The 13,099-nt window shown below is 35.0% G+C and overlaps 1 protein-coding gene across 1 annotated transcript in view; it reads left to right on the top strand.

Annotated features, from left to right (window-relative positions):
- The window catches only part of LOC102803662 (uncharacterized), a 67,416-nt gene that overhangs the window by 23,780 nt on the left and 30,537 nt on the right, over positions 1-13,099 (top strand). The window contains exons 7-9 of the mRNA XM_085500545.1: positions 4,496-4,578; positions 7,221-8,430; positions 9,316-9,413. Coding sequence (XP_085356671.1) covers positions 4,496-4,578; positions 7,221-8,430; positions 9,316-9,413 — 1,391 coding nt within the window. The remainder of the gene's footprint in view (positions 1-4,495; positions 4,579-7,220; positions 8,431-9,315; positions 9,414-13,099) is intronic.

The following is a 13,099-nucleotide window of genomic DNA, read 5'->3' as shown; positions in this document are numbered from 1 at the left end:
CACGAAATCATACGCCACTTTCATTCCTTCCTTTGTTGGGAATGCGTCTGGTGAGACGGACATTACAAAAATGTGGGCGAAATATTTTGAATCATCTCTGAACTCCATCACGAATGACACATATAAGTGCTAAATAATATTACTGAAATTCACGAAAATACTCATTCTGTGTCCTCTGTGGAAATTGATGGGATTATTAAAAACCTGCCGCTAGAGAAATCTAGTGGTATGGATGGTTTATGTGCAGAACACTTGAAGTATGCGGCTCCCAGTGTTAGTACGCATTTGTCAATGTGTATGTCGTCATTCTTTGTGCACGGCACACTCCCTCGCTCTATGATGGAAGTTGTTATAGTGCCACTCTTGAAAAATAAAACTGGAGATATTACCAGCACAGACAATTATCGTCCTATTGCAATAACATCTGTTTTGTCAAAAGTTTTTGAACATATATTACTCAAGAGGTGTGATAAGTTTTTTGAAACTACAGACAACCAGTTTGGTTTTAAAAAGAAACATTCCACAGATCTCTGTATTCTGCTCTTAAAAGAAACCATTCGCCAGTATAATAGCCTTGGTAGCAGTGTATTTGTGTGTTTTCTTGACGCGTCCAAGGCGTTCGACAGAGTTAACCATTGGACGTTATTTAACAAGTGTATTGAACGTAATGTTCCAGCGTATATCATTTGTGTTCTTGTAAATTGGTATTGCAACCAGTTGTACTGTGTTAGATGGGGAAGTACTGTAAAATCTGTATTAGAAACCGCGGCTTCTATTAAAATGGTACAATCCAATAGAGGGGGTGCGGCTTCTATTAGAGCATCTACACATATGAGAAATGATGATTTTTTGGTTCCCAATTGTTTAAAAAGAATGGGTGCGACTTCTATTAGGGATGCGGCTTCTAATACAGATTTTACGGTACTATCTCACAATTTTTTAATGTTTCCAATGGAGTTCGACAGGGAGGAGTAATGTCCCCAGCACTGTTTAGTATTTATATGGATAATCTCAGTGTATCACTCAATAGCATGCCTTGTGGCTGTCTTATTGGCGATAAAATTGTAAACAATTTGAGCTACGCAGATGATATGTGTGTAATTGCGCCCTCTATTAAAGGTTTGCGCAAAATGTTACATATTTGTGAGTTATACGCTGAAGAGCATGACATTACCTACAACTCAACCAAGTCTAAATCTATGCATTTCTATGGTCGTAATTGCATGGACATTTGCCCTCCACTGTATTTATATAATAATAATGTTGACTTTGTTGACCAGTTTAATTATCTAGGACATAAAATAGCTCGTGACCTGAAAGACGATGCGGACATTGATTGTCAGAAACGTTTATTCTGTGTGAGGGCAAACATTATGCTACGTAAATTTAAGAACTGCAGCAACGAAGTCAAACTTTTGCTATTTAAAACATTCTGTTCTAGTTTGTATTGCTGCCATTTATGGTGTATGTATAGAAAACTTACCGTTAATGCCCTTCGGGTCAGTTATAATAATGCTTTCCGTAAACTGTTGGGGTACGCCCGTGACTGTAGCGCAAGCACTATGTTCCTTGAAAACCGCACAAACACATTTACCAGTTTATATAGAAAGCTAATTTATGCTTTTATGGATCGATTACGAACATCAAACAATACACTTGTGTGTGCCTTGCTCAATAGTGATGTGAAATGGAAGTCTACCTTAGTGCAGCATTGGACAAAAGTAGTCTACTGAGTTTAGTATAGTTTTCAAATCTGTATGGTTTGTCATTTTATTTTATTACATATTTGTTTGTATCTTTTTCTTTATATATGGACTATGTCTGAAATAAAACCATAATAATAATAATAATAATAATAATACAGTATAGTCTGATACCACTCCTATTTAAATCTTGCATCCCTATGACTGAGGTTTCGACAAGTGAACAATTTTTTGGCTAGGAATTGCACTCCTTCTGAAAATTTAACCACATAATTATTTCTTGGAATTTATTGACTTCTAAAATTGTGAATGACCACAGAGTTGTTGATATTGCTTCTCCAAAATTGTGTCTGTCTGAGATTTTTTGTTCAGATTCAAAATGACTGCCCAATGTTCATTTTGATAACTAATGCTGTTGTGTTGCCATATATTGACATGTCTATTCAAATCTATATCTATGTACATTGTACATCATGTTGCACATATACTCATTTGCTAACTCATTCTGTTTTAACAAGTTCTGGAACTATATCTATAACTATATGATAAACCATGACCATTCATATTCATACGTGTATATACATCATACATACAATGTATGTTCATATTCATTACAATTCAATATGGCCAAATGGTGGCCATTTTAATAAAAATCATACATTTCTGTAATTCAGTTATGCATATACAAATCTCATTCAAATTTGAATTTGGTATTTATACAGCTTCATAAGAGGACACATCTAACATTACTTGACAGTTGATTTAATAGCTTAGTATTGTTTGACTGTGTAATTGATACTTAATTAATTGGTGACTTCACACAGCAGCATTCACACAAAGCTCCTTACAACAGACTACAAGGTCAAAAACGTGCTAAATTTAGTATGGGCTATAAGAAAGTATGCTTGAATGTTTAGCCCGGGATAAGCACCCAAAACACCATTGTATTCAATGTTCATTTGGAAAATTTACCATTATATTCATAACTTTTTATTTTGGTAAGTGATTTCCAGCATGACAATTAATACTAGCACATCTAGGGACATTGTTTTCAAGACCTGTTATTCTACAATCTGCACTTTCTGAATTTATTTGGTATTGTTTTATAACCATAAAACTAACATGTATACCTTCCTAGTTACTGTACTGAGTAATCATAGTTAAAAGGACTGAAGATTTGTATATTCTTAACAAGTTTGGGCATTTGTTAGTCGTGCTAACCCCTGTTTTTTCCTGTGCATGAAAGCAATTGAATCTAGCCAATTAGCAAAAACATGAGATTAGCTTAAATCATAGCCTGTATTTGGTGTAGCCTGAATACAATGTGTATTTTTATTCCCCTCCTCCTGCTTTTTCTTCCTTCCCTCTCCCTTTTCCTTTCCCATGCTGGTTTTATTTTCATTGTATCTTTAATCATGTCCTTAACCAGTTTGTGTTCATTGATGACCATTATTCATTGTCATGATTTGATTCAATATTGACCTGTTCCTCATGTACACACACTTTCAATAATTTCGTTTTAAATTTGCTAAGACATAACGATCAGATCTGATTCAATGTCTATGTACATTTCTTATCTAATATTTGAATGCACTGCAATGGCTTATGAATGAAACTTATTAGTCCCTGTTCGAACGCAGTTTTACAGATTGGATTCAAAACGGCTGACTGGCGGCCATTTTGTTTTAGTGAATGCAGTTCAAATATTGTACATTTATTATTCATCATGTCATAGATATACATATATATGTATTGGTTTGATGATCATATTCAAAATGGACGAATGGTGGCCATTTTTGTCCTGAAAAATCATCAAAATTAAGCATTTCTGGCATTCCGGAAGGAGATCTCAGATGTTAACAGATGGATTTTGTTGAAAATTGTCACATATGTTGGACATTATGGGATCTTGATCCAAGTCATTTTGTTTTTCAGATGGATTTAAAATGGCTGACAGGAGGCCATTTTGTTTTAATGAATGCGGTTCTAGTGACATATCTCTGACAGACTTTGACTGATTATGTTCAAATTGTATATATTCATTATACATCATGTCATAGATATACAGATTTATTGGTTTTACGATCCAATTCAAAATCGCCGAATAGTGGCCGTTTTTGTGCCAAAAAGTAATCTAAATATTTCAAGCATTTCTGGCATTCCAGAACTGGATCTTGGTCTTTTATAGATGGATTTGCTCAAACTTGGTACATACATTAGTCGTTATAGGTCTCTAATGCACTGATTCAAAATGGCTGACTGGTGGCCATTTTGTTTTTAATGAATGCCGTTCTGACATGCTTTGCATGATTATGTTCAAATTTTATTTATACATTATACATCATATAAATATACAGATGTATTGGTTTGACTATCCAATTCAAAATGGCCAAGCGATGGCCATTTTGTTTTAATTAATGCTGTTCCAGAGCATTATCTCTTAGTATGGACAAGTACTTGTTTGATGATCAGATACAAGGTGACTGAATGTCGATCATTTTAATGTTAAAAAAATCATAATCAAGCATCAGCTTCTTGATTCATATCTCTCACATGTTTATGTTTGAACTATATTACTATAAACCAAACTATACATCTTAAGTTTTATAACTAACAGGGGCTGTTTCATGCATGGCTTGTTTTTTCAGTGATATAATACAATTCAGTGATATAATATAATTTATTTAGTTAATCATGATATCCATGGCAACATATTTTTTGCATGTAAAATTTGTCAGGTACTGGAGGTACTGGTGAAAATGTCACTTACAATTGTCTTCTTGTTTTCATAGGAAGACCACAAGTGACCAAGAAACTTGTTGAAATGGGTTTTAGTGTATATTCTGTTCAGAGGGTTGTGAAGCAGCATCCAAATGTGAGTTGATATTGTTACTTTCAATTATTTTCTCAATAACAAAGCTGATTAAAGGGGAGCAGAGGTCTGGATTCTGTTTGGGAATACTCATTGTATACCCAAACTGTATCATTTCAACCATTCCTGTGCCAGTGATCAGTGTTTGGGTGACCAGTCGGTGTTTTCAATAAGCGAGTGAAAGGAAAAAATGAAAATGCGTTCGTTTTCTGGTTGGAAAATGCTGTGCGGTCGAAAATTAAGTGATAAGCGGTCAATTAAAAAATGGGAAGTTGGGCGAAATGAGTACTTGTAGTTCAAGTGATATTAGCATAAATTAGTTTTAACTCATACAATATTTATTTACTTACTGTTTACTAATAGCAAGAACATTGTATCTGTCTTCACTTTCAAGTTATTTTTTCTGCCGATTTCTCGCAACCAACAACATGATTTTTCATTTGGAATTTTGAGAAACCTATTATGGCATTCATACGCACAACACCTCACCACGTTTCAACTTTTAAATAGTAGTATTTAGTAGTAGCGCTTCTATGGGATTAACATACTAGAATGAATGGGTTCAATTATCAGTGTTCACTGGTGACATCATTTACTGGTCCTCTAGAGGCAAAATAACGCTATACAAAATGGGGGTTTGTCATCTACTTCACAGCCTGTTTTATATATTTTGTTGTTCTGAGATGGACATTTGTAAAAAAATAAAAATTAAATAATGAATCATCTTTTAGTAAAATTATGAAAAGATTCTATGTTGTAGCCGCATCCTCTTTCTGTCACAGATGCCCATTTCCGGTTTTCTGCCTTCTCTTGAAGTGAAATTGTGCCTCCAAACATCAGATAAAGTGAGGGGAGAAGCCATGCAAGTGCCACACACTAAATATCATAAAAACTTGTAGTTGTAAAACTATTCCCTTTATGAACTGGGTCAGAATTTCTCATGAATAAATCCAGTGTTTACTGTCAATAATACATTGCCAAGATTTGTTGAAAGAATTTTTTTAACTTTTTTGTCTTTCATCATTTCATAAACATAAATTGGAACCTGAAGTGTTCTTCTGAGCTATTAAATAGTCCCACTACCATGTCTACCCTGTGCAGCATTGCCCCTAGTGAAATCCTTAGCTGAGTACTTGTATGCAAATGAGGACTAGTGAGGAGCCTCATTGTGATATGAGACAGCCCATTTTTAGCTCCGCTGTCGACTTTGTCGAGCGGAGCTTATCATATGAGTGATTGTCCGTCGTCGTTCGTCGTCCGTGTCAATGTTTTACTTTTTCGAATTCTTCTTGAAAACTACAAGCCTGAATGCTTTGATACTTGGTGTATATGTACCTTGGGTAGACCTCTCTCAGATTTGTTCATTTCATGATCATATCTTTAATTCTGTAATTTTGGTGAATATTTTTGTAATTTTTGGTAAAAAGTGATATTTTCGACTTCTTGTTAAAAACCGCAAGTCAAATTGCTTTGATATTACATATATAGGTACTACATGTGGATCTCTCTCAGATTTGTTCATTTTGTAATGATATCTTTAGTTCTCTAATTTTGGTGAATATTTTTGTCATTTTTGGTAAAAAGTGATATTTTCGACTTCTTGTTAAAAACCGCAAGTCCAATTGCTTTGATATTACATATATAGGTACTACATGTGGATCTCTCTCAGATTTGTTCATTTTGTAATGATATCTTTAGTTTTCTAATTTTGGTGAATATTTTTGTCATTTTTGGTAAAAAGTGATATTTTCGACTTCTTGTTAAAAACCGTAAGTCCAATTGCTTTGATATTACATATATAGGTACTACATGTGGATCTCTCTCAGATTTGTTCATTTTGTAATGATATCTTTAGTTCTCTAATTTTAATGAATATTTTTGTCATTTTTGGTAAAAAGCGATATTTTCAACTTCTTGTTAAAAACCGCAAGTCCAATTGCTTTGATATTACATATATAGGTACTACATGTCGACCTCTTTCAGGTTTGTTCATTTTGTAATGATATCTTTAATTCTCTAATTTTGGTGAATATTTTTGTCATTTTTAGTAAAAAGTGATATTTTCGACTTCTTGTTAAAAACCACAAGTCCAATTGCTTTGATATAACATATATAGGTACTACATGTGGACCACTCTCAAATTTATTCATTTTGTAATGATATCTTTAATTCTCTAATTTTGGTGAATATTTTTGTCATTTTTGGTAAAAAGTGATATTTTCTTCTTGTTAAAAACCACAATCATTTATGGTGAAAAATTATATTTTTGAATTCTTGTTGAAAACGGCAAGTCCCATTGCATTGATACTATGCATATTGTTCATTTTCTAATGATATCTTCTGTTCTTTAATTGAAATGTGCATTGCTAACAGCGGAGCTATCTCAGCCGAGAGGCTGCTTGTTTTTTCTTTGGAATATTTTTTTTGTACTCAGATTTAATCTCTAATAATATCTATATATCAATATGTGATTTTAAACATGGGGGTATCAAGTGTTTCACAGACATTTTTATACATTGCCTGCTGAAAGCCTCCACAGACATACCAAAATCAATCACATACACACTCACATACACTCACTCACTCAAAATCTCACAAATATAAATACATTATATATTATGTAGTTGCTTATGGTTTATTCAAAGGCTAACATTGATGAACTGGTTGGTTATTTGTTGGTGCAGCAAGATAACAACACATGTAGTAGCAGTGAGCCATTCCCATTTAGTGAAACAGGTGGTTACCCAGCAGTGTCAGGTGGTGACCCAGCAGCGTCAGGTGGTTACCCAGCAGCGTCAGGTGGTGACCCAGCAGCGTCAGGTGGTGACCCAGCAGCATCAGGTGGTGACCCAGCAGCATCAGGTGGTGACCGAGCAGCGTCAGGTGGTGACCCAGCAGCGTTAGGTGGTGACCCAGCAGCATCAGATGGTGACCCAGCAGCATCAGGTGGTGACCCAGCAGCATCAGGTGGTGACCCAGCAGCGTCAGTTGGTGACCCAGCAGCGTCAGGTGGTGACCGAGCAGCGTCAGGTGGTGACCCAGCAGCGTTAGGTGGTGACCCAGCAGCATCAGATGGTGACCCAGCAGCATCAGGTGGTGACCCAGCAGCGTCAGGCGGTGACCCAGCAGCATCAGGTGGTGACCCAGCATCGTCAGGTGGTGACCCAGCATCGTCAGGTGGTGACCCAGCATCGTCAGGTGGTGACCCAGCATCGTCAGGTGGTGATCCAGCAGCATCAGGTCAGAATCCAGATGCTCAAGAAGTTGGATTCAAAAAACAACTTGTGGTGGACTTGATTGATGATGTAGATCCAATAAATGATGAGGATAAAACTAGAATTGATGACATGATAGATAGAGAATGTACCATTGATGGTTCCAGTTCAAGTAGTGTTCCTTTTCCATTTGAGGTGGTGCAGGATGATGGCCGTGTCTCAATAACAGGGGAAGCTGGTGCAAAACACATGTTATCTAAAATAGCAAAAGATAAAGCCACTGTCCCCACTCAACCAATATCAGATTTGAATGTTGGCCTGCATTCAGTTTCTGTCAGAGATGATCATGATGACTCTAATGAACAAATACAACATTCAGGAATGGGATGGGATGACAATACACATACAGAAGGTCCCTCTTCCATGTTACCAGATGATAAAAACAGTCAAATTGTTGATGATTTAATCAGCTTTGATGATGTGATTGCTAGTGATGCGGCTCCTTCTGTCACCATGTCAACACTGTCCCAAGATCCTTTGAGTACTTTATATGACTTGTCATACCAAGATATTGAAGATTTTACAGATAACTTTGCAAACTTAATATCAGATGATGGTGCATTTGGACCAGTTTATGAAGGTGGGTGTGGCACTCAACTCAAATGTGCATATTAATGATACACTTGTTTTTTACTATTTTTCGTCTTTATCTCTGCATTTACATGTTTGTATGAAGAACTGCAAATCGGATTTCAATAAAATTTTATAAGTGCATGAATGCTGCAGGATATGCACAGATCTGATTAGATTACCTAGTTTACATATTAATTAGCCAATTTTAAACTATTCTACTTGTTGTTAAATGCAACATGTTAACATAGATATTCTGAGATAATTCTCATGCCTGATTAGTTTTCAGTTGCTGTCTAAAATTTACAGCATACAGAAGTTATACTGATCAAAGTCTGGCCTGTGACATTGTGTATTGACAAAGTTATTTATCGTCTTCAATAAATTCTGTCATGCATTGCTGTTTTGTTGTTTTGGAAGTGTGCTACACACAAATAAGGAGTACGTAATGTTCTTTGTTCAAAGTTTACTTAGACAAAGTGGTAACATGAGTTAAGTAATCATTCTGTCTTTGTTTGTCGAATCAATTACTTGATGACACCCGAAGAGTCCACAGAACTGCTAAACACTATTCGGCTTTGATGTACGGGTATCTTGTGAATACTGTAGCTGTAGCATTTATTAAGGTGCACATATTACTTGACAAATAAAAGTCTTCAAACATAATTAAACTGTCAATACAGCCATAACTAAGTTTAGCCCATCTTTAGCACAGATATTATAATACTAACATTAGTACTGTTATTGCTTTCAAATTGTGCAGAAATATATTAATCCCCAAGGCAGCACACCAGAGTTTATTAATCTCCAAGGCAGCACACCAGAGTTTATTAATCTCCAAGGCAGCACACCAGAGTTCTTTCTAAGATTTCTTTGCTTATATATTGCTACACAGGTGTATTTAAACATAATGGTCCACATCATATGCAGAAGGTGGCCATCAAGAAACTCAGTCTAAATAAGGGAGAGCATGGTGAAAGGGAGTATAAACGAGTGAGTTTTATTCATATGCTGGGTAATAAACAAAATTGAGCCATTATTGTTGCATGTACAAAATTTATTCCCACTAAAAATTAGATTAAAGATGTAATCAGATCAAGATGGATGATTGGTAGCCATTGTAATTATTCTTCCTGTAATCAGATCAAGATGGCTGACTGGTAGCCATTGTAATTCTCTTTTCTGTATTCAGATCAATATGGCTGATTGGTAGCCATTGTAATTCTCTTTTCTGTAATCAGATTAAGATGGCTGATTGGTAGCCATTGTAATTCTATTTTCTGTAATCAGATCAATATGGCTGATTGGTGGCCATTGTAATTCTCTTTTCTGTAATCAGATCAAGATGGCTGACTGGTAGCCATTGTAATTCTCTTTTCTGTATTCAGATCAATATGGCTGATTGGTAGCCATTGTAATTCTCTTTTCTGTAATCAGATTAAGATGGCTGATTGGTAGCCATTGTAATTCTCTTTTCTGTAATCAGATCAAGATGGCTGATTGGTAGCCATTGTAATTCTCTTTTCTGTATTCAGATCAATATGGCTGATTGGTAGCCATTGTAATTCTCTTTTCTGTAATCAGATCAAGATGGCTGATTGGTAGCCATTGTAATTCTCTTTTCTGTAATCAGATTAAGATGGCTGATTGGTGGCCATTGTAATTCTATTTTCTGTAATCAGATCAAGATGGCTGATTGGTAGCCATTGTAATTCTCTTTTCTGTATTCAGATCAAGATGGCTGATTGGTGGCCATTGTAATTCTCTTTTCTGTAATCAGATCAAGATGGCTGATTGGTAGCCATTGTAATTCTCTTTTCTGTAATCAGATTAAGATGGCTGATTGGTGGCCATTGTAATTCTCTTTTCTGTAATCAGATCAAGATGGCTGATTGGTAGCCATTGTAATTCTCTTTTCTGTATTCAGATCAATATGGCTGATTGGTAGCCATTGTAATTCTCTTTTCTGTAATCAGATTAAGATGGCTGATTGGTAGCCATTGTAATTCTCTTTTCTGTATTCAGATCAATATGGCTGATTGGTGGCCATTGTAATTCTCTTTTCTGTAATCAGATCAAGATGGCTGATTGGTAGCCATTGTAATTCTCTTTTCTGTAATCAGATCAAGATGGCTGATTGGTAGCCATTGTAATTCTATTTTCTGTAATCAAATCAAGATGGCTGATTGGTAGCCATTGTAATTCTATTTTCTGTAATCAGATCAAGATGGCTGATTGGTTGCCACTGTAATTCTTCTTACTGTAATCAGATCAAGATGGATGATTGGTAGCCATTGTAATTCTATTTTCTGTAATCAGATCAAGATGGCTGATTGGTTGCCACTGTAATTCTTCTTACTGTAATCAGATCAAGATGGATGATTGGTAGCCATTGTAATTCTATTTTCTGTAATCAGATCAAGATGGCTGATTGGTTGCCATTGTAATTCTCTTTTCTGTAATCAAATCAAGATGGCTGATTGGTAGCCATTGTAATTCTATTTTCTGTAATCAGATCAAGATGGCTGATTGGTAGCCATTGTAATTCTATTTTCTGTAATCAGATCAAGATGGCTGATTGGTTGCCACTGTAATTCTTCTTACTGTAATCAGATCAAGATGGATGATTGGTAGCCATTGTAATTCTATTTTCTGTAATCAGATCAAGATGGCTGATTTGTTGCCATTGTAATTCTATTTTTTGTAATCAAATCAAGATGGCTGATTGGTTGCCATTGTAATTCTTCTTTCTGTAATCAGATAAAGATGGCTGATTGTTAGCCATTGTAATTCTTCTTTCTGTAATCAGATCAAGATGGCTGACTGGTAGCCATTGTAATTCTTCTTACTGTAATCAGATCAATATGACTGATTGGTAGCTATTGTAATTCTATTTTCTGTAATCAGATCAAGATGGCTGATTGGTAGCCATTGTAATTCTATTTTCTGTAATCAGATCAAGATGGCTGATTGGTTGCCATTGTAATTCTTCTTACTGTAATCAGATCAAGATGGATGATTGGTAGCCATTGTAATTCTATTTTTTGTAATCAGATCAAGATGGCTGATTGGTTGCCATTGTAATTCTTCTTACTGTAATCAGATCAAGATGGATGATTAGTAGCCATTGTAATTCTATTTTCTGTAATCAGATCAAGATGGCTGATTGGTTGCCATTGTAATTCTTCTTACTGTAATCAGATCAAGATGGATGATTGGTAGTCATTGTAATTCTATTTTCTGTAATCAGATCAAGATGGCTGATTGGTTGCCATTGTAATTCTATTTTTTGTAATCAAATCAAGATGGCTGATTGGTTGCCATTGTAATTCTTCTTTCTGTAATCAGATCAAGATGGCTGATTGGTTGCCATTGTAATTCTATTTTTTGTAATCAAATCAAGATGGCTGATTGGTTGCCATTGTAATTCTTCTTTCTGTAATCAGATAAAGATGGCTGATTGGTTGCCATTGTAATTCTTCTTTCTGTAATCAGATCAAAATGGCTGATTGGTTGCCATTGTAATTTTCTTTTCTGTAATCAGATCAAGATGGCTGACTGGTAGCCATTGTAATTCCTCTTTCTGTAATCAGATCAAGATGGCTGACTGGTAGCCATTGTAATTCTTCTTTCTGTAATCAGATAAAGATGGCTGACTGGTAGCCATTGTAGTTCTTCTTTCTGTAATCAGATAAAGATGGCTGATTGGTAGCCATTGTAATTCTATTTTCTGTAATCAGATCAATATGGCTGATTGGTAGCCATTGTAATCCATCTTCCTGTGATCAAATCAGTATGGCTGATTGGTAGCCATTGTAATTCTCATTTTTCTGTAATCAGATCAAGATGGTTGATTGGTAGCCACTGTAATTCATCTTCCTGTAATCAGATCAAATTGGCTGATTGGTAGCCATTGTAATTCATCTTCCTGTAATCAGATCAAATTGGCTGATTGGTAGCCATTGTAATTCATCTTCCTGTAATCAGATCAATATGGCTGATTGGTAGCCATTGTAATTCATCTTCCTGTAATCAGATCAATATGGCTGATTGGTAGCCAATCTCTTTCCTGCAATCAGCTCCAAGCAAAGAAACCCCTGTGCACATACTTCAGAACAACCTATTTCATAGAGCTATAGACAGAATGTTTAAGGCTTGATATTTATTCCCATCAATATTGGTGAAAACATTTTTTTTTGTACCATTCAATGATGATACATTCAAGATGAAAATTTAATCAGCAAAGTTCACATGAGGGTTTGATATTCTCAGCATTTGTCGATATAAAAAATTAGCTTGCTATACTAGGCATTTCATTGGTAAAAAATCATTTATTTTGCTTGTGCTAATTGAATTTAGTTTGCCAATTTAATTCCAGCCATTATAATGGCAGTGGATATTATATACTGTACATCAAATAATTTCATTTATTGAATACCATCTTAGCTATATTAGTAGCGCATATGCTTTATTATTACAGATTTGAGGTATTTTTATGGTCAAAATAAATCATATTTTAAGGATCAGTATGAAACAAATATGATTTTTCATTTATAATAACAATAATAATAATAATAATGTCTATCAGTGTTAAGATAACATAATTATACAATATAATTTTATATGTGCTTCTAATAGAGCAATTATGGTATTCAGTTTTGAATTTTTGTTTCATTGAC

This window comes from Saccoglossus kowalevskii, chromosome 6 (assembly GCF_978046115.1).
Source record: "Saccoglossus kowalevskii chromosome 6, keSacKowa6.1, whole genome shotgun sequence".
Taxonomy (NCBI): Eukaryota; Metazoa; Hemichordata; class Enteropneusta; family Harrimaniidae; genus Saccoglossus; species Saccoglossus kowalevskii.
This window is presented reverse-complemented; position numbering and strand designations above follow the sequence as displayed.